At 40.0% G+C, this 22,236-nt stretch overlaps 2 protein-coding genes across 5 annotated transcripts in view; one reads left to right on the forward strand and one right to left on the reverse strand.

The window, feature by feature from the left end:
* On the reverse strand, positions 1-13,661 carry becn1 (beclin 1, autophagy related). Of its 4 annotated transcripts, none has more exons than XM_046069188.1 (12): positions 13,393-13,661; positions 5,727-5,864; positions 5,545-5,609; positions 4,257-4,315; positions 4,005-4,095; positions 3,671-3,807; positions 3,327-3,521; positions 3,082-3,228; positions 2,781-2,930; positions 2,274-2,334; positions 2,032-2,174; positions 1-973 (listed from the first exon to the last, which is right to left on the reverse strand). In XM_046069188.1, exons 2-12 carry the CDS (start codon positions 5,851-5,853, stop codon positions 805-807), a joined length of 1,344 nt encoding a protein of 447 aa, XP_045925144.1. In that variant the 5' UTR covers positions 5,854-5,864; positions 13,393-13,661; the 3' UTR covers positions 1-804. The 4 variants fall into 4 exon arrangements, with proteins under 4 accessions (XP_045925144.1, XP_045925145.1, XP_045925143.1 ...); XM_046069189.1 differs by lacking the exon at positions 13,393-13,661 and adding an exon at positions 10,995-11,169; XM_046069187.1 differs by lacking the exon at positions 13,393-13,661 and adding an exon at positions 6,057-8,431.
* LOC123983062 (breast cancer type 1 susceptibility protein homolog) overlaps positions 9,023-22,236 on the forward strand; it is a 23,463-nt gene continuing 10,249 nt past the window's right edge. Inside the window, exons 1-14 of the mRNA XM_046069183.1 lie at positions 9,023-9,157; positions 10,145-10,237; positions 10,340-10,393; positions 10,508-10,588; positions 10,682-10,770; positions 10,863-10,899; positions 11,015-11,139; positions 11,328-13,880; positions 14,133-14,206; positions 15,144-15,279; positions 15,589-15,646; positions 19,769-19,851; positions 20,219-20,424; positions 20,517-20,604. Coding sequence (XP_045925139.1) covers positions 9,120-9,157; positions 10,145-10,237; positions 10,340-10,393; positions 10,508-10,588; positions 10,682-10,770; positions 10,863-10,899; positions 11,015-11,139; positions 11,328-13,880; positions 14,133-14,206; positions 15,144-15,279; positions 15,589-15,646; positions 19,769-19,851; positions 20,219-20,424; positions 20,517-20,604 — 3,715 coding nt within the window. The 5' untranslated portion in view covers positions 9,023-9,119. The remainder of the gene's footprint in view (positions 9,158-10,144; positions 10,238-10,339; positions 10,394-10,507; positions 10,589-10,681; positions 10,771-10,862; positions 10,900-11,014; positions 11,140-11,327; positions 13,881-14,132; positions 14,207-15,143; positions 15,280-15,588; positions 15,647-19,768; positions 19,852-20,218; positions 20,425-20,516; positions 20,605-22,236) is intronic.

Raw genomic sequence — 22,236 nt, forward strand, 5'->3', positions numbered from 1 at the left:
TTTTCACAGCATTAAATGTTTAAGTCAAACTCCACCATTAAAAGTATCCATATCTAAAATGGACAAAATCACGTGATAGTGCAGAGTATAAACACAAATGCTCTGTATCAGTGTACCTCTAAATACAACAGTTTACCTGTAAAGTGTGTATGTAACTGGCAAATGTGATAACTGCATTCAAGGTTAATGAAATACTGACACTCTTCTGAATACTAAACCGTGTTAATGTATTAAAAATCCTACCTTGACCATAATTATCACATCATATTCTTACTGCCTCTGTAATTGGAATATTGAAAAGCAATGTTATACAGTGATTTCAAAGGTGTGCAGTGTGATGAGAGCACAAGGATACCTTGAACTTCATAAAGTGGTTACAACTGAATTTGGTTGAAGATATTTTTAAAATTACATTCTCGTCTGAAAGCTTTTCAGAAAAAGCCAGACAATTAGTGAAGCAGGTGATAAAATAAGCATGTAATTATTTTATTCTGCCTGCTTTAAGGGTTAGACGACAACCTGTACCTGTCTTCAGTGCTTCCACAGTGGGTCCACCATTAATGATTTCCCCCTTTACAGCAAAATAGATACAAATGATCCCTTCTTTGTAACATGTAAAAACAGACAATGGGGACTGAAGATCTAAACATTTTTCAATGCTTTTTTTTGTACTGAAAATACTTCCAAAATGGTGCAGACAACAATTTCTTTTCCTTTGGCCATGTAAGATTCAAACGAAATCCATTTATCAGAGGGGCAAACGACTATGCAAAACTCCGTATCATAAGGCATTGTTCAGCAGGTTTATCGGTTGTAGAACTGCGAGGTGACCCAGGCCAGTCCCCACTTCAGGTTGGTGAGCATAAACTTGAGCGCCTTGGTCCACTGCTCCTCAGAGTTGAACTGGGTTTTGATAGAGTAGGAGCCACCGCTGCCACCTGTGTCCTCGATCTTGCCTTTTTCCACATCCATCCTGAGATGTGGAGTAAAACATGAATTACAGTCATCAAATAAGGCCTTGGTGGAAGTACTGGTGTCAATATTATAATCTGGCATTATCTGGATAGGCACATTAGTGTACATACTAAACAACTCTTGATCTTGTGATTAGAGGCTGAAATGCTCATTACACCCAGCATACTGAAGGTTTTGCTATTAGGAACCTTAGAAGTAAGTAAAGTTTGTTCTGAGGGTGAAAATAGAGGGTGTTAAGTCATTCAAACTAAAAAGGGCTATTTCCCCTGTGGGCATGAATGTACTGACAAAATATTTTTGCAGTTTGCCAATAACAATTATGAAATACCTCTTGTGCTTAGCTGACGTTTGTGCTTTAAGGCAGAGAAATAGGAAGGTTCAGAGTCCAGGAATCATCAGTAGGAATCATCCTTTTGGGATGCATATCTTTATCATATGACATAATGGCAATCCAAGCAGTAATACTTAACATGTTCATCTAGATCAAAGCTTTGGACAGACCAGAAAATATGCACTAGAATATGAAGATATATAACTGTTTCCAAGGTTTGATGGCAGCTGTTTAAATCAGATTTCCCTCTAACTAATAGCCATATTACTATGTCCTGCAGTATGTGTACATACTGTATTACAGGGTTTTACTTAAGGTCTTACAGTGGTATACGAATAGTTAAATGAACATGAAAATGTAATATTATAATTATAACATTGTTGGGACTCAGTAGAGAGTTAGTTTAGGCTGGCAGAGGTGAGTGTTGGAGGTACTGTGAGCTTTATAAGGCTAGTTACATAAGTAAGTGTATTAGTAAATGTTATACTGGGGGGCACGCTTTAATAATTCAAAGGGTTCTGGCCAAAGCTTTCCCAAATGTCCCTTATTTGCCTCACTAGCATAATCAAAGAAGACAATCCCCCACCCCCTCTAGAATAAGTTGAGGTCATTTGCATTCAGACTTCATGAATATTTACAGCTTCATCTGAAATTGCTGCGATGACACCTGGGATAATGAGCATAAAGAAGAATGTTCACACACTGCTGGTCTGCAGGGATCTGACCTGTATGGAAGGCAGAAGCCAGTGTCTCCTTTTTCCACCTCCTCTTTGAACTGCTGAACACAATCCAGGAAGGCCACCATGGCATGGTCAAATTTATTGTCCCAGAAGAACCTCAGGCCACCTGAGCAGTACAGAGGAAGTTCCTGGACAAACACAAGACAGAATTAAAGACTGGGCTGGAGCCTGGGGGTGTATTAAAATAGTGATGTGGGACCAGGGCTGGAGAAGACTGCATGTATTACCTTGGACTTGTCTGTCAGTGACTCTAAGTATGAGTGGTTTCCATATGGGACAAGACGATATCTGAAGAGAAAAGAGGAGTTTAGTTTGAGCTTAATTTTATCTTGACTTCCGGAATAACAATACTAAAAAACTACACAATATTTGTAATAAAGCTTAAGAGATCCATTCATACTAAACAGCTGAGGTAAAATCAAACAAACAACAAAGCAACAGAAAGCATATGCTAAGATACAATAGCACTGAATAATCAAATCTAAATAACCACGAGATGGAGAACCAGGTAACAAAAACAACACCTGTAAACTGACAAAGAAGATGAATTAAAGTAGCCCTTATTAGTTCAAGGGAGTAAATGTGTAAGTGAGCAAAATACAAACCAAAGGTTATTATACTAAATATTTTTATGGACACACGACTAAATGAATATATGCGGATGTAGATTCAACTGAAAACACATTTTAAACTTTATAGTCAGCTAATTCAGTGCTGAATCCAAGTGTGTGTACCTCTGGAAGCGCAGCCCCATTTTGTTGGCCAGAGCGTGCAGCAGCAGCACCGTCTGCCCCCAGGCTGCGTTGATCTCATTCCACTCCACCGGGACGCTGGGTAGTCGACCCAGTCGGAAGTTGTTGATGGTACCAAACTGCCCACTGTGCCTAAACACAAACAAATGATTCTCAGCCAGTGAGGATTGTTTCTTTTTTACCCGGGGGCCTGTATGAAATATCTGCTAAGTCAGAGTTGACTGGTCAACATAAAAACAAATTATTTATTAATAGCACACATTATTTGTGTGTGTATGTTTACCAGATGTGAAATGTGGCATTGAAGACATTGGTCTTTTTCAGGCGATCTAGCTGAATCTGGCAGTAACGCATCTGGTTGTCAACACTCTTTAGCTCATCATCCAGCTCCAGCTGTTGCCGTTTAAACTCACTGTACTCCTTTTGGTACCTATTAGCACAAAGCAACAGAAAGACATGAGCTGTTAGCTGCCGCATCATTTACTATATAGCCCCGCCACCTGTTTACATCGCCCTCGCATCACTCACTGTAGCTCCTCTGTGTCCAGCTGTTGAGAGTGGATCCTGCTCTGGTCCAGGTCCTGGGCCACAGCAGCCCTCTGCTCCTCCACTGTCTCAAGCTCCTGGACCAGAGCCTCCTCCTCCTCCTTCAGGTGCTGCAGCTCTGCCAGCAGGGTCTCCTCTCCCTCCACCTGCAGGTGTGAGAGCAGCTCCAGACACTGTCTGAAAACACATTACAGCATATGTTATTAAATACACAAACTGCTCATAGCAGACATTTGGATTCAGTCCTTTAACCTAACCAGGTTTATAGCGAGTAACAAAAACCACAGGTTCTGTCTCTTGAAAATCTCTTTAATTGAAAAGCTCACTTGTAATTCTGGCATTCGTTCTCTGTGATGTTGAGTTGCGTGTCCAGGTGGTCCAGCAGGGTGTCAGTACATTCCTCGCACAACGGATGGTCCACGTCTGTCTGGCCTGACATGATGTCAAACAGGTCGCTGGTCACCTAGGTGGGACAGGATCAACGACAAAATTGTCACCTGGTCATGTCACTAAGTCCCACTTTAAGTACCATCCCAACATAGATCACAACCTGAAGTTCAGCCAAATGAACTGTTCTGTCAACAGCCTACGTGTCTGCTATTCTTGTCAAAAAACACCATCAGAGTAAAGTGACACAATAGAATTTCAATTTTACCTTACCTTCAGTCTACGACTAAGATTTTCCATAGTGCCACCATCCGATGCTTCTCCAATCAGTGTGAAGCTATTGGCACTCTCTGTGGACATCATCCTGTAGGGGAAGTTTCAGCAGTTCAGTCAACTTTGTACGATATGTCTGTCCATGCATACCTCACTGGACAAAGGAACATGTCAACAAAGAGACAATTGACAGATATAAATTGTAGTCAGTATTCAGTTCCGTTTTCTGAATAAAAAGATGTGAGCGCTCACCGTGCAGGAGGGATGTATTTTCTCGACACTCCATCTTGCTTGTTTTCTGCAAAGGTCTCCTGGAAAGAAGATGTCATTCTGAGACTCCAACATGCTTTGTAACAAAATATTTTCACATGCTGAATCGGAATAATGAATTGTTTTAGTCTTATGTCTTCTGAAAGTTTTGTCAGATTACATCGGGTTTTTCAAAACAGAATCAAAAAGAAGTTTGGTGTTGTCCCATCACATCAGTTTACTGTATATAGGTAAGGTACATACAGAAACATGATGTTTCCAAGGAAAACACTGAGCACTGCAGGAACTTAAATTCCTCCCAGGATTTCTGTAGTTAAGTAGGTATGGATTGTAGTTATTAATGTAGTTGTCATAGTGTCCCTCAGGTGAAAAAACTTGTATTTTGTCAGGATCATTTTTGTCAGGTGTTGTTGTAATACTCATTTTGGCCACAAGAAGCTGAAGAGCAGCACTACCCCATGTTCTGAAAAGGACTATTAGCATTCATGTTGTCTTCCAGGTGAGTTTTAATGTCTCCATGCACTCTAAACACTTTTATTGTGTGTTAAAAATTTGTTTTGTTTTGTATTATGTCACGCTACACATCTGTCACGTCATTCTCTTGACCAGAAGTGTGTTTTAATCAGTGCTTCACCTGGAGGAAAAACATGAATCCTAACCTGGATAAGTAATCCATTCAAAACTTTTTTCCCCACCTGTTTCACAAATTAAAAATATTTTTTTTTAGGAACTAAATTTTTTAATGACTCTCCTGGCAAAACCTGCACCCTGCACAGTTTTATCAAATAACTTTCATATGAGTAGATATAGTGGTTATACTCAACAAGAATGATGGGTTGCTGGTGAAAGTAGCTGCACAACACAACAGCCTACATGAATGTCAGTAACTTAAGAACCAGGATCAGCTTTATTTGCCAGGTATGTGTACCTGTATGAGGAATTTTAATCTAAACTATATACTGCTCACAATGTTCTTACTCATAGAATCAATAATCAGACACAGACTACAGAACACACATATACTCACCATTAACCAAAACAACAACATTGTAGACAGATCGAGACAACAGTGCAATGAGCAGAGTGCGGGAGTAAATTATTATTCCCTATGTTGAAGGTCGATGTGATATATATACATACATACTTGCTGTCGCATTCAGTGTAATTGTGCTGTCCTGACATCCTACAGAAGGTCGTGAGAGCATCACAGTTGTAGACAACTAACAGTCGCATATATGTATGATGTATGTTTTCTGCTGTACCTAATTACCTCTGGTGCTGCCCCCGCCTCAGTGCTGTCGGCCTGTTTACTGGGGGTCACAGTGACCAACGGAGCTGAGGAGGACAGAGGGACACACAAGACTGAGCACTTTAAACGCCATTACACTAACATCGTCTAAACGTTGCGTACATTTCACAGCACCCATGGTTGGATCGTGTGGTTATACATACCAATAAGTTCCTGGATTGTGACCCGATCGAGCACATTGAAGGACGTGTCCAGTTTGAGTGGCTGACAGCACCGCTGACACACGAAACTGACCTGCATGGTTGTGCTCGACGACTTGGAGCCCTCCATTGCTTACTTAGCTACAAGAAGACACGTAAAGAAATAAAACCACGACGTAAACAGCTAAAACATTTGTTTTAAAGTCTAAAAGTTAACGCAACACAGTATATAACGTTAGCTTGCTAACTAGATAGCTGTTTGGCTAAACTGCTAGCATTAGCCTTGCAGCTATCTTGTGCGTTACGTTCGTGAACGGCGTAAGATGGACTCACTGTCGCTTGTGAGGAACGAAAATTACTGTATAATAGGCCCGCTTTGCACACGTTGAAAATAAGAAACACTTCTAATCTATTTCGCGTGACTGCTCCATTTTGCACCTCGGGACTTCCTTATTGTTGTTTACGGCGGATGTGACGACAAATTAAAAGCGTGACAGTCACGTGGGAAAACCCCTCCAAAAGACCAGCTTGGAGGAAAAACATTAGTTTTACAACACAGAAAGACAGGAACGAATAATATATGACACTTGTGGGATTTTTGAGGCACATTTAAACTAGTGTTACGCCTCATTCTGTGACCCATCACACAAATTTTGGTGAAAGCTGTAAAAATGCAGTATATGCTAATAAAAACATTCGAAGTGGCAGTATAGTTAAAAAAATCTAGCTCAATCAGATCACAGAATCTGATAAGTCATAGAATTTGTTGTAACACCTGTTGATCTAAATTGTTGCATATTAGTGTACTGGCCCTTAATCCATCAGAGCAGCATTAGCTTTGTACATCTCATGCATATTCAGGAACTTATGCACCAAAGATGAAAAACTAATTTAAGCTCTTTCTGCCACTTAATGTTTTTAAGTCTCCCAAAGTCTCCCAAAGTCCAGTTTTTAGGTTCTTGAAGATCTAAAAGAAGGTGATATGTGATTGATTGATCTTGCAGTTATTGCACTTTAAAATTAACCCTTTGAAAATTCCAATTAACATTTTATCTGAGCTTTACTGGTTGATCACTATAATCACTATATAATCAGACTGTGTACTGTATTTCAATTTGTTTCATGTTTTGTTGTGGCCTTATGTTACTTTAATACAGGCCTACAATTAATTAGGGCCCGAGCACGAAAGTGCAACGGCAGAAACATGGCAGAAACAGTGTCCTAGCACAAAGTGCAAGGAACCTATTGTTTTTGCTCTGATTTTTATTAGGGCCCGAGCACGAAAGTGCAAGGAACCTATTGTTTTTGCTCTGATTTTTATTAGGGCCCGAGCACGAAAGTGCAAGGAACCTATTGTTTTTGCTCTGATTTTTTTTTCTCCCCGGGATACTAATTTTTCATGGTCTTAGGATACTTGAATCCTCACAAAATTTGCACACAGCTTAGTTCTGGTGGGAAATCCAGTGTTCTGCAGTGACTGTCGGGCGTGGCCAGGGGGCTCAATAGCGCCACTAAACAAACACTATTGATTGACTAGATTTGGTGGGATTACTGCCTTTATTACAAAGAACACATTTCTGTTTCTGTTATGAGATTTTCCTCAACAGGAAGTCAGCCATTTTGCACTTCCTGCATCATTTTCAATTATTTAAACAGATGTTTGAGGCACTTCGGATGCTCAAAGAGCCACAAAACTTTGCAGCTACACTCAAACTGGTAATGTTTCGAACAAGAATGATAGTCGAACTCTCACGAGACTTAGCATGTTCGTCAGAAGGGTTGCTTTGTATTAGCTGATATGGTTTGGGGGCGTGGTTGTGGAAAATTAACTCAATAGCGCCCCCTACAAAATTTCAACAAAGCAGCCCCTGCTGTATGTTTTAACTAGCTGTACGAACCTCAGGAGACTGATGTATCATCTCTAGACTTAAAAATAAGCCTTTTGGAGCCATACCCTAAACCCAACAGGAAGTCGGCCATTTTGAATTATTTTTGAAATGTTATCCATTTTAAACTCTCCGTACTTTAACAAACTCCTCCTAGAGCTTTAACCTGATCGACTTCAAATGTGGAGAGCGCCATCTTAAGAGACTTGCGATGTTAAATTGCAAAGCTTTTTTTGATAGCTCAAACGGCATGTCCATGGCATGGTGTTGAATTTTGATGTTTCGCCATAAAAAAGAAAGTGGCATGTAAATGGCCTAGACACGGTCACAGTTGTCCCAAACTTCACATGTCAACCGCTTAGAGACTTACATGTCAATGTCCGGTCACAGTGATAGTGCCAACTACTGGAATCAGGAAAGGACATGTTTCAAACTTTACCTCTTATGCCTCATTTATATTTATACCCCACATAGCGCATTAGGACAAAAATGTCCATAGTGAGGTTTTTAAGACTTCACATGGCTAGGGATGTACCTCACAAAACTTGGCACGCATGTCAGAAGGGGTGTTCTTTGTTGTCTAATATGGTTGCGCTGCAAGGTTGTGAAAAAATGGCTCACTAGCGCCTCCTACAAAATTTCAATGAAGCAACCCCTGCCGTATGTTTTACGTAGCTGTACGAAATGTGGGGGGCCGATTTAAGATCTCTCTAACTCATACCCTAAAGTTATCAGGTAAAACTGTGTAAAACACAGTAATCAGATTACTCTCTATTATTAGGTTAGTCTGTTGAAACACAGTAATCAGATACTCTCTAGTCATCAGGTTACACTGCTTGAAACACAGTAATCAGATTACTCTCGTTATCAGGTTACACTGTGTGAAACGTGGTAATCAGATTTCTCTCTAGTCATCAGGTTACAGTGTGTCAAACACAGTAATCAAATAACTCTTTAGTTATCATGTTTCATTGTGAAACTAGTAACCAGATTATTCTAGTCATCAGGTTACAATGTGTCAAACACAGTAATGGGATTACTCTCTCATTATCAGGTTACACTGTAAAATGTAGTAATCACATCACTCTCTCTAGTTAGGCTCTCAGGAATGTTGTTTTCACAGAAATTTCCTCTGACTCGGAATGATGGGGAAATGAAATGTCCATAGGTTGATGGATGTGGACCAGTCGCTGGTCTCTTCATTAGAACTTTGTTGAAGAGTATAATGAAAAAGATTTTAAAAAATTGGTCTTTGCGAGGATCAAACCCACAACTCCAAGAGTATGAGACTCGTGTTCTTCCCACTTTGTTCATTTATGTATCGCTGTGCCCCCCAAGCTTACACTTTCTGTAAGTGGAGAAACCCAAACAACAGTAGGATGAAAGTACATTGTTAGACAGTTCTGTGCAGTATGTGTCACTCTCCGGCCCAGAAGGCGGCGCTGTGACACTAGATGCCGCCGTTAAAAATAAGTAGAAGAAGACGATAGTTGCGGGAAAACTGAAGCGGATGGCCCCTGAGTTAACTCCAAAATCTAAGAAAACAAGGTACATTTGGAAATATATGTATAAATATAATTTTACAACTAGTCATAGCCATTAAAAATGGTGATGTACTGATGTATTGGTCTGCCGAAGTTTCACGTCGATTGTCTTAATCTGAGAAGTCAGAAAGTCAGGAGGGCTGTGTTGGTTGTGGAAGTTAACCTCCCAAAACAAATCTTAGCAGCTGAGTCTGCATGATGTTTAGTTAGCTGCCAACTTAAGATACTTACACTAAACTCTGTTTTGTAACTGTACAATATCCTTACCAAACGTTGCCAATGTGTGTTAATGCTGACTGATCTCGGCGTAATATTAATCTTCATCTGCTTTAACGTTACTACCAGTGTTGATTATCAGTAACGTTATGTCAGCTAACGATATCCACAGATAAGCTTACAAGACCCCCACTAAACATTTGCATTGATGAAGCTTATATTATCCTATTATAAATAATGTGTAGACATTATTAACGTAATGTGTTTCAGCAAGTAGGACTTAGTACTGTATAACTAGTTTATGAGCATAAGCCTGACACATAATAGCTGGCTACCTGGATAACAATACAATATGTGTGTACAATAGATGTGACATGACCAAAGTACACATAACTCTCATAATTTTACTGCAGCGGGTTGTCATAATCGCAAAGACATGACAAGGTCAGATTGAGTAATTCACCGTTCAGTCAACAATAGGACATATAACCGCAATAAAAAGACCAACGTCTATTATCAGCTTATATATTTAAGTATTGGTTCAGGTGTGTCATGTTGATGCCAGTCACATTACAGTGCTCTGTATAGTCATTTTTATTTTTTTTATTTAGACAGCAAAAACTTTCATCTCTGAATTAAGTTGTATTTCTTATAAGGATAGCTAAATAGCATCAAATTCCGACTCTACCAGTAACAGGCTCACTGTGTTTTGTTGTTGGTTGTTAAAGCCTGTAAAGTAGTGTATTGTTTACAACCTCTGTGTGTTCCTTTGTAGCTTTTTTTCAAACATCACCATGAAAACCCCAAACGCCACAGATATCAAAAGGGGGATTTCAGTCCTTTGGGAGACTCTGCAGTGTCCCATATGGTGAGTCATTCACACCAAGAAGTTGAAAAAGCAAAATCTGTTGCATCTACATTATTTTTAAGTTTGTTTGTCTAATTACTTCATACTGTCATTTACATCTAGCTTGGATTTAATGACTGCACCTGTGTCTACTAAGTGTGACCATCAGTTTTGCAAGTACATAACATTTGATTATTCCTTATTTTGTTAAAGAAACTGATATTTTAGTTTGGTGTTTTTTTGCATGCACTCACAAACAGTATGTGTGTTTTTTTTTTTCTTTTTCTTTAGATTTTGTATGATGAAGCTTTTGGAAAACACCAAACAAAACAGGGCTAACTGTCCAGTGTGTAAAGCCAAGATAACTAAAAGGTTGGACAAAATCAATAAGATGATAAAATAACACTGATTTGTTGTTTTTACTTATACTTGCATAAGCATAAGTGTGTTTTTTCACTTATACAGGAGCTTACAGGAGAGCCCTGGGTTTCAGAGACTTGTAGTAGGATTGCAGGACATGATACAGGCATATGAACATGACACTGGCACAAACTGTAAGACTATATCACATCACAGACCTCTTAAAATTAGTTTGTAAAATGAACTTACAGTACATCATCTAATAACATCACTTTTATGATTTCAGACTTAACTGGTATGCCCCAGCAAAACAGACAAGCAGGGTAAGACATTTGAACAGTAACATTTAAGTTTTCTGTCATCTGAAGTACCACAAATGCAAATTTATTCACAATAGTAGCTCCCTTTGAATTTTCACCTGTATTTTTCTCTACGAAGAGCCACAGATGCTGAAGCTACTAAACACTGTCATGATGTGTCATCTGGAGAGACACCTGGCCTTTACTGGGACAATGCGGAAAACAATTATGATCTTCCAAGGTCTTGCTCCTCAACTGTAGCAGGTAAAATCTTGACGCCTTGTATGGTGATGCATCTTTTCATCTATTAAATTAATATCAAATTAATTGGCAGATTTACCCTTATTTAAACTGACTGTATGCGGTGGTAAATGCGGTACACATTATTCATATTAAAAGTGTGTTGTCTTCCAAAAGGTTAATTATTTGTCATTTCCCCATTCCTCTTTTAGCCCAGAATGGGTACGCAAGACTTATGGAGCTTGAAGACACAAGTCCTTTGACAACAGAAAATGAAGGCCTGAACAGTGGCCTTGGAGAGGCGCCGCCAACTTCTGACAAGAAAATGCACAGTCCTTCATCAATCCCAGACGAGACTGAACACAGACCTTTAAGAAAGTCCTTAAGGAAGAAACCGAAAAAGGATAATGACAAGATTCTTGACCACAAACAGAAGAAAAGTCTAGAGAAAGTCGCCGAGTGGCTCATGAAAGTTCCAACTGAAGGAAGTCTCGAGTTAGAGAAACCCAACGATGACGCCGAGGACTCTGACAGCTGTTCTTCCTCTTCAACAATAGATGTCAAGCAACACAATAGTGATGTGAATCCTAGGAGAGCGGATCGGGCCAAAGCCCTTGAGGAGCAGGTGTTCGGGGCCGTCTACAAACGAGAGCGAAGAGGGAACAGGAGCGTCTCTCTTCCGCTTAATGTATTTGTTGAACCACCAACAATTAAAGAAACCCAGACAGCTTCCAAAAGAAAGAAGAAAAACACTCTCACTCCTGCTAAATCCAGCTCTGGAGATAAAGATGAAAGTGACATGGAAGAAGAGCAACAAGTGATAGATGAAGTAAAGAACACCAGCAGTGACATTTTTAAAGAAGCAGAGGAAAATGGCGAAGATGAGATTCTGTGTCCTTCGTCTGATGTTAGACAACAGCAACCCAAAGGAAAGTCAAAGAAAAGGATGTGTGATACTCTGCAGCAGTTCGACAGCGATTTGCAAGAGCAAGCTAAGGCAAAGTCAGAAAGTACTGAGGAAAAGAAAACTGACAAGAGGAAAGGTAAAAGCATAAGGTCACAAAAAGGCAAGCCTGCTAGAGCGCCAAAACCCCTTCTTTTGGTTGGAGTTCAAAATGAAGAAACCAGTTCTAAGACTAGACCAAGGTCAGAAGAAGTCCAAGTTCATATTGAGAATTACCCTAGCAGCGAGGACCAAGAAATCCCTGTCACGAGGAGCAACAGGAGAAGTAGAAGACTTCAACTCTTCGCAGAGGAAGTCCAGGAAGGACACAAGAAAGCAAATTTGAGAGGCGATATACCTGAAAAAGACAGAAATGCTGCAAAGCAATCTGAGGATGCCAAAGGTGGAACATTGGATAAGACGACATCACCTAAGCATGGAAACATGACAAAGGGAGCTGAAAGAAATGGATGTATTTGTGATCAAGACTTAGGAGGAATAGAAAACATGGACTCTGGTGTGAGGACGTCTTATTTGAAATCAACAGAAAATGCTGAAGTGCCAAATGCTGAAACTGTGTCTGAAGATAGCGCTGCTTGTTATGCCTCCGTGGTCCCAAATTCTACAAGTCCAACTGAAGCAGGTGTGCTAGATGCTACGCTTGAAAGTGACAGTCCAAAGAGTAATTTCCCAAACAATATTCAGCTGGAGACCTCCGCTTGTGAGACTAAATGCGCTGGAACAGAAAACGAGGAGGAAAAGAATGACAGCGAGGTGGACACAGAGCAACTGCTGTGGAGCTTCAAAGCCACTAAACGGAAATCCTTCCACCTGGGAGGTCCAAACGTGAAAAGGAGCCGTAGCGTAGATGAAGAAAACATGCAGGGTGCCAAAACAGAGGAGAACCAGCGCGTTTGTTCTGGTGTTGGATCTGCAAAAAATCAGATCCATAAAAAGACATCTAGAATCACAAACCAAGAGGCATTGAGAGACAATGAAAACTCATCTTGTAGTGATTTGATCTCCCCTTCCATCTCACCCGGCCTGACAAGAAAAAGATTTGTTGAGAAACCAGATCAAGTGGTGGTAGAAGCCTCGATCCCTGAGAGCAGTTGTTCAAGTCAGGACATTGCTGTTGGTCACTGCATCTCCAGGGATAGCATTAGCAGTGCCCTTACTCCAAATAAAGTCTCAAAGTGTGAAAGAGAAAGTCCTCATCTTTCTGTTGTGCCTCAGGTAGTAGATTCTGGGCTGCTCTTCACAGCCGTTGAACACGAGAAGCTAAATGCACCCTCAAAGTATTCTACAATCACAGAGAATCGCCTTGATTGTACCGTGAGAGACGCTGGCAGAGTGGAGGAGATGAGAGACAGCGTTTCAGCCGCCAGTGGGAAACACTCGGGCAACGCCGCCGAACAATCTTTAAACACAGAATCTTCTTTAACCCCTGATGGCCTTGGAATACCAGTTGTACAAATCGTCCACGAGGCGAAATCGTACAGCGGCAGTAGCGGACAGCTCAGCGCCCATTCCTCCATCAAGAGCATGCCCAGGAAGAGGACAAGGGCCCAGAGGCTCGAATCCTCATCGGAGTCAGATTGCAGCGGAGAGGGATTACCGACATTGACTGAAATTTTTGGAATGTCAGCCCCTCCCTCTGCTGTTACCCAGGATCAGGGAGACTCCGGTGAAGCTAACAACAGATGTGGGGGCGTTAAAGCTGATGCGGCAGAAAACTTGAGCCGTCCACCTGCGTGCCCCAGCCCTGAATGCATTGACAGCAGCCAAGCGTCTGTGGACTTGTTTGGCACGCCAGATGAATGTAAGTTCATTCTCAATAACCGAAATAGTTTGAGTTTTTTTGTTTGTTTGTTTGTTTTGTTTTTTTTTGGTTTGCAGCCTGCTGAGATTACGCAGTACAGTAAGTCTCCTCTTTTGTTACTAATCTGCCAAATATGTGCTTGCTCTGTTGTTTCCCACTGTTACAATGTGTGTGTCTGAGGGATGTGGGGGAGGAAACTCATTCTCAAGCAGTTAGACACAAAGCAATTGGATTATCTTTTTCTCTCTGCAGGTGATGTTCCAGTAAATGACACCGGCGTTTCCATGGAATCGTCACAATTTTCAAGCGAAGTCCTTGTCACACAGGTAAATATGATTATGTTCTCAATTACTTTGTTTTTTTTATACATGGCTGTGAATAAATACTCCCTCTATTGTAGAAAAAGAATATAAATCAACGTATGAACAACCTTGTGACTAGATTTTCCATTAATTCTAACACAGAAATATTTGAACTCTGTCTGGTTGCTAACAGTGATGCACTGTCATGTTACGCCCCAGAGAGGGCAGCCACCACACTTACCCAAACCAAACTGTCAGCTGCAGGATGACAGACTACCTCGCTCAGTAAAAAATGTCCCCCTCAGCAGCTTTCTAAATTGCATTTCATTTACGTTGGAGGAAATGCTGCCTAGGAGATGATTCTTATTTTCTACCTCATCCATCTTCCAGCCCTCTCACTTTTATCTGTCGACTATATTTGACTGGGAGTTAAAGTTTCACGCCCTTGGGTTTAGAAAGGGCCCCAGGATTGCACACATCTGAAAGTCCGGAAGTTTTTGCATTACTGTGAGGCGTGTTTGTGTGTCTGTATACATAATCAATGCACTTGGTGCTGCTAACTCAAAGGATGAAATTCAAAGTATTAGTCCAGTGAAGCATTGAAACGCACACTCACTTTTAAAAGAATGGACTCTGTTCTTCCAAACCAGCACCAGATGAAAAAGCTGTTTTCACTTCTTAAATATTATATAATCTCTTTCTCGCTCTCTTATTTTGCCATGCGTTCTCCTCACTAAGTGCTGTCTGGCTGCAAAAGCACACATTTTCTTCCAATAATGACCAGCTGGCTTCAACTGGTTCCTCCTCACTGATGGACAGTTGTTATTGTTTCCATATGTCACTGCAAGACACTAAATGGGCAGCCAGTATGTGTCCCCTATTTTTTTGTATTCTATTAAAGTGTATGACTCATTTGTGATTATATGTGTGTCTACTTTACTTGGTTGTCTTCCTCTTTCAGCAAAAGATAGCAATGCAGAAGGAGCTGGTGAGGTTGGAGAAGTTGATGGCTCTGGTGTCAGAGGTGCTTCAAGAGAAAGAAGAAAGTCCCACCAAAGAAGTTCCCTCAGAAACAAAGCAGAGCAGCAAAACCACAGGTGAGCAGATAAGAAATTTTGTTTTTGGCACGACTAGACAATTAAACTTAGTAAATGACTGTTTAAGCCAAAATTCACTGAATATTTTCAGATTTTATTACCGTAGTTTTCCATGATGTTAAACTGAAAGTTTACCCAGTGTTCCAATTTAATATGAAGTGCAGGTCAAAGATGCTGGATTACTACCCTTTTCTTCTTCTTTGAGGAACATACCTCAATAACCCCAAACTGAAGTCTTTTCTTTTTAGTTCAGTTTATGTATTGGCTTGGTGAAAGTACTGAGAGCTGACGATTGTTTTGTATCCCCAGGCCCAGACACCCACAGACCCCTCCCGTGTGACCAGGGCACAGTCCAAGGATCAGACCTGTAAGTAAAGCTTTTCGTAATACTGGCTAGAAATTTTTTCTATGTAGACATTTTTACTCTCCTGATAAGATGTTCTTGTTCTCATAAATTAGTAATTTATTACTTTGAACTACAACATTTTTGAAAGAAAGAATAGTTTGACTGTGAATACATTCTGAATAGGTAATACATAAAACTGAAAATATAATAATATATCAACACACAATAGCACAATATTGTTAGCATATAAAAGTACAAAAATAGTACATACAATGGTACATCTGTGTGCTTCAGTTTGTTTAATTGCTTAATATCTTTTGCAAAACAAAATCCGACAGAAACAACAGGCATCACATACAACTATATTTCAAGCTACGAATGAATGCTGCCTGTCCAAATTCCCAACATGAAGTCATTGTTTGCAGTATGCAGGAAATAATTAAAAGAGCTGATGATATCACAGCTAAGTGATTCCCAGGAAGTGGACAGGTTGAAACCAGTTTTACATGGTAACCGTCTTCATTCCTACAGAGAAGATATTCTTGATGTTGGCAACTCTCTGTATTCATCTTACTGATAATATCATTTAAAATGTTAGGGGGATTTGTCTACGTGCGACTTTAGATCTTTCCGGGCCTATCAGGGGCATCAGTGTTTATTTGGGTAATTGTCAGTGCCGACAAAGTACATGTAACTTTAAAGCAATAGTTGGACTTTTGGGGAAATACGCTTCTTCATAATAGATGAAAAGATTGGCCATTAAATATAAAGCTGCAGCCGGTTAGTTCAGCTTTTTAGAAGCAGCTAGCCTGATTGATAGAAAGTTGTTTTTTGGTCAGTAGACCAGTAAACCAGTCTGCCATGACAATCCTTAAAGTCCAGCCTGACGTCAATTACAAATCGAATGAAATAATATCTGCCTCAGCGTGTTGTATTTCTCCCCTCTAAAGATTGTATACATTATTAATACATTTCAGATTGAGCTATATTTCAATACCACCATATTAAGCAGAACAATAACTGGAGCAAGTGGCATGTAATTGGTCTCTTTCGGTCTTTGACTGAAGGAGAAAGTTAGCGAGTGTGTGTGTGTGTGTGTGTGTGTGTGTGTGTGTGTTGCTCGTCTTGTTCTCAGAGGGTGATGCATCTCAAGAGGACAGGCGGATAATCTCACTAATGAACCCAGAATCTGCTTATGCTGTGGAGAATAAAAAAGTCATTAGTGACTCCTTCTTATATGTCATTTAGAGCACTTAGAGGGAAACTTGTGTTGCCACAGTAATTTATCTCTACCGCTTGACTGCCCTCCCCCAACCTCTCGCCTTGCAGGGTTCTAAGTGCTGTCCTCCAGGCAAGAGAGAGGGAGAGATGGAAAAAGACAGCAGATGAAAACACAGAAGGCCTCAGATATACAAGTTCTGAATTAAAAAGCATATACTCCATGGGCATACTGGTGAAATTGGGCACTGGAGTATATGACGAGCGTTCAATGAGCCATTATCACTTTGGTGCAGAGAAATGAAATGGAGGCACGCTGCCAGTTGTCAGTATTTCAGGAGTCTTTGAGTGAAGAAATGAACCCAAAAGAAAACAAAGGAAGACAACTTCCAAAACTTGAATCATATGAAACATATACTAATAACAAAGGACATATTATGGATATTGAGTTTCTGTCAATACCGAGTTCAGTGCCGAGAGTGTAAGCATATTTGATTTGAAATGAAACATTTGACTGGGTTTAAATAGCTGCTATTCAGCAGGATAATTTATTCATTTGGATCTCCTGTAGCCACTACCATGGTAGCATCTACTCTTCCCGGGTTCACATAAGTAAAAATTACTTCATAATGTAAAACAAAACAATGAATCAGTAACAATAAAACCCACATTATATCGAGTTAGTCGGTAAAATATTTGATACAGCTCAAAAATAAGAGTACCACTATAAACACCCTATACAGTGACTGAAAAAATATAATAAATGAAATAATATAAAATTAATAAATAAATAAAAATGAAACTACACCAAGAAAGTTGTTATGATCATACAGTGGATAGAAAAAGTCTACAAACCCGTTAAAATGCCAGGTTCTTACGATGTAAAATAATGAGGAAAAGATAAATCATGTCAGAGATTTTTCCACCTTTAATGTCACCTATAATGTGAACAATTCAATTGAATAACAAACTGAAATCTTCGAGGGGGAAAAATGAAAAATAAAAACCTTACAATAACCTGGTTGCGTAAGTGTGCACACCCTCTTATAACTGGGGATGTGGCTGTGTTCAGAATTAACCAATCACATTCGAACTCAGGTTAACTAGAAGTCATTACACACCTGCCATCATTTAAAGTGACTCTGATTAATCACAAATAACATTCAGCTGTAAGATTTTCCTGATATTTTCTTAGTTGCATCTCTGAGCAAAAGCCATGGTCCGCAGAGAGCTTTCAAAGCATCAAAGAGATCTCATTGTTGAAAGACATAAGTCAGGAGACGGGTACAAAAGAATTTCCAAAGCATTAGATATCCATGGAACACAGTGAAGACAGTCATCATCAAGTGGAGAAAATATGGCACAACTGTGACTTAACCAAGAACTGGATGCCCCTCCAAAATTGACGAAAAGACGAAAAGAAAACTGGTCAGGGAGGCTTCCAAGAGGCCTACAGCAACATTAAAGGAACTGTAGGAATTTCTTGCAAGTACTGGCTGTGTGGTACATGTGACAACTATCTCCCGTATTCTTCATATGAATGGGGTAAGGTGGCAAGACGGAAGCCTTTTCTTACAAAGAAAAACATCCAAGCACAGCTGAAGTCTGCAAAAACAAACATCAAGTCCCCCAAAAGCATGTGGGAAAATGTGTTATGGTCTGATGAAACCAAGGTAGAACTTTTTGGCCATAATTCCAAAAGGTATGTTTGGTGTAAAAACAACACTGCACATCACCCAAGGAACACCATACCCACAGTGAAGCATGGTGGTGGCAGCATCATGCTTTGGGACTGTTTTTCTTCAGCTGGAACCAGGGCCTTAGTCAGTGTGGAGGGAATTATGAACAGTTCCAAATACCAGGCAGTTTTGGCACAAAACCTTCAGGCGGCGGTTAGAAAGCTGAAGATGAAGAGGAAGTTCACCTTTCAGCATGACAACGACCCAAAGCGCACATCCAGATCCACAAAAGCATGGCTTCACCAGAAGAAGATTAATGTTTTGGAATGGCCCAGCCAGAGCCCAGACCTGAATCCAATTGAACATCTGTGGGGTGATCTGAAGAGGGCGGTGCACAGGCGATGTCCTCGCAATCTGACAGATTTTTAGCGCCTTTGCAAAGAAGAGTGGCCAAATATTGCCACATCAAGATGTGCCATGCTAATAGACTCCTACCCAAAAAGACTGCCTGCTGTAATAAAATCAAAAGGTGCTTCAACAAAATATTGGTCTAAGGGTGTGCACACTTATGCAACCAGGTTATTTGAGGGTTTTTATTTTTCAATTTTCCCCCTCAAAGATTTCAATTTGTTTTTCAATTGAATTGTTAACATTATAGGTGACATTAAAGGTGGAAAAAGTTCTGACATGATTTATCTTTCATTATTTTACATCAGAAGAACCTGGCATTTTAACAGGGGTGTGTAGACTTTTTCTATCTACTGTATAGTCGGCTATTATGTGCCAAAGTGTGTCCAATTTGGAGAGGGGCCTGTGTTCTGTGCCGTTAGGCGTTTATCTTTTTAAAAAGAGTTTAACTTGTTAAACGTGTATTTTAATAATAACCCTAAACATAGATACAATACAACCCATTTTTCTTTTTACTGAATCATTGACTTGGCAAAGGATTTGCAACCATGGTGTATGTTGCCTTGACTACTTACTTTCTGCCCCTTACAGCAGGAGGCTGTATAAAAAGGGATACGATTTCTACACTGATATCTAATGTGGATGCAAACACCTTCAACTTACAGCTGAGTCAGCACTTTAATCATATAGTTATTGTTTTATTTTAGACTTTCTGGGCAGGAGCCACCACAACAGCAGTGTGTCACTGTCCTAATACTTATTGCCTGCACTGCACCATGTTGTCTCATTTTTCCTTCAGTGCTCCACAGAAGTTAATGTACACGTCTCTCTCTTGCAGCAAAGCTGTGCCTGAAGCAGAACGAGAGCCCAGCATAGGACCGTCTGATGGCAAAGGGGCCCCCCAGCCCACCGCAGAGATGTGTAAGGATGCAATGTTGGACAGAATGTGACACATGCAAGAAAGTTTAACAAGTGTAACTGTGTATTTCTATGAAAGATTAAAAACATTTCAGTCATCCAGGAGCACATGAGCTGAAAGAAACATTTTTTCTTGATAATCTCATGATTCCACACTTGATCCTCCACAATGATTCCCAGAGTACATAAATGGAGGTCTATATATGGAAACTGCCTCACTGCTTCTCAAAATGTTTTTAACGTGCCAGCAAAGATTAGTTTGACTGAGTTGAGGAGAGTTCTTTTGAACTGAGAATTGGGTCAGATTGGATTAGGTTTTGTCTGTATGTGACTCTGTATTTTTATTTGTTTGTTTTCTCTCTCTCTTCAGCCATGCAGCGATCCACGCACAAAGGAAACAATGTAACAGGCACCGGAGCCTCCAAGACACTTAGTTCAAGTTCAGCAGTCAAAACTTTAAAGAATGATGGTTCACAATCAGATGCACAAGAAGACAAAGAAAATAACACTCCTCTGAGAGATAGAAGTAAAGCTAAGATGGTGCTAGTGACATCTGGGTTAGACCCCAATGAACAGGTGGGCATTCACCCATTCAATCAATGAATGTGTTTATTTTAGTGCCTTTGCATGGTAGGATACATTAACCAATCAGATGTTGTTGCCTATAGATAATGGTGAAAAAGTTTGCCAAGCGAGTTGGTGTCCGTGTGGTTTCCCAGGTGACTCCAGAGGTGACCCATATTATAATGCACACAGGTGAGTATGCTCACGTAGAGGAAGCGTGAAGATATGACAATAATGTACTTTTAGTGAAGACTGTAACTAAGTGGTTGATATACAGTGAATCTATTAAATTGGCTATTGAAAATTCCACTTTTAATCTCCCAAGGTCCCGTTTTATATAATATATATAATATATAATATTTTTTCTTGTGCAGGAACATTTGACTTTCCCCAAGTACATTTTCTTTTTACATGTAGTTGCAGCTTGTTTTGTGCGTCTTTTTAAAGCGCTCCTCAGAGATAAGCTCGCCGTTTCTGTCTCACCCACTCACTCTCTCCTCCATTCATCCGCTTGTTGCTAATTACCCTCTCTGATAGATTATTTTTAATTTCAGAGCTCGCTGTCTCCAAAGCACCACATTAACTGTCACTGTTTAAGAAGCCCTTTTTCTAATGGCAGCTGTTTCCCGGGTAACCAAAAAATGGGAACATCGGGCCTCTTGATCTTTGTGGTTAAAGGTTGGAAAGGAGCAGGAGGTGTCCCCTTCTCACCTTTAGCAGAAAATAATAATCATTTGAAATGAAGTTATGTTTGAGGTGCATCGATAACATGCACTTGACTTTTGCCTGGAATACAAATCAATAGATAATTAATATATTTCTTGACGGAAGAATGTCTGTGAGGGTATTCACTCTTTTAGTGTTCATTCCTAAATGGTTTGATGCCATTTAAAAGAACTGTTGATGCTTCAAAAACCCATTCCTACACAAGAGTACATTCTTGACGTTCTCTGTATTCATCCATCTGATCATTGAAAATGATGGGGTGATTTGTCAACACCCATGTTTTGATCTTTCTTGTCTTATCGTGGGCATTGATTTTGTATTTGTGGTAATGGCCACTGCCTACAAAGTACATGTAAACCGCTGTACCACTGTAAAGGTTGTTGGTGTGGAAAAGCACGTCATTCTTTACCTAAGTAATGAAAATGTAAAGGGTAACTTTGGTATTTTTAATTTAAGTGAATAATGGGGACAACTATTATTTTTTTAAATTGGTCTAGTATTGAGCGAGCGCTCTACAGTTGCCAAATCAAAAAACCAAACCCTTTAAAATACCAAAGTCATACAATCACGAAAACTAACAGGCCGAGGTAGCGGTAGACCAACAACTCCTGTGGTCTGCGACCAAATTACTGATCAAGAGCGTCTGGTGACTTTGAACAGAGATATATCGCGGCTGTTTCTGGTTAAACAAAAAGGATCTTACTCTTTAAAATAAAAATAGAGGGAATCCTTCCCACAAAGTTGCCAGACACTTATAATAACAATCTGAGCCTGTCAGTGGCAAAAACAAGCACTTTAGTGGACGTACTTTGACGGCGCCCAATTTCCCAGAGGAATTACATTGCTTCCCTGTCTTGCTTCAGCTGACTGTCTTGATCAATACTGAACCAATTTCAACAAAAATATTGTCCCCCATTAGTCACATCACATAAACATAAAAACATGGTAACATACGGTTGAAAAATAGAGAAATTACCCTATAAGTAGCATAAATGATAACATAGTAAAAAAGTAATTTCAGGGAAGAGTTGGCAGTAGTTACAGCTGTATAGTTTGTGCTTTATTTTGCATAGCATTAAAGCTTTCAGCGTGGTCTCT

The sequence above is a fragment of the Micropterus dolomieu genome, linkage group LG14 (genome assembly GCF_021292245.1).
Source record: "Micropterus dolomieu isolate WLL.071019.BEF.003 ecotype Adirondacks linkage group LG14, ASM2129224v1, whole genome shotgun sequence".
Lineage (NCBI taxonomy): Eukaryota > Metazoa > Chordata > Actinopteri > Centrarchiformes > Centrarchidae > Micropterus > Micropterus dolomieu.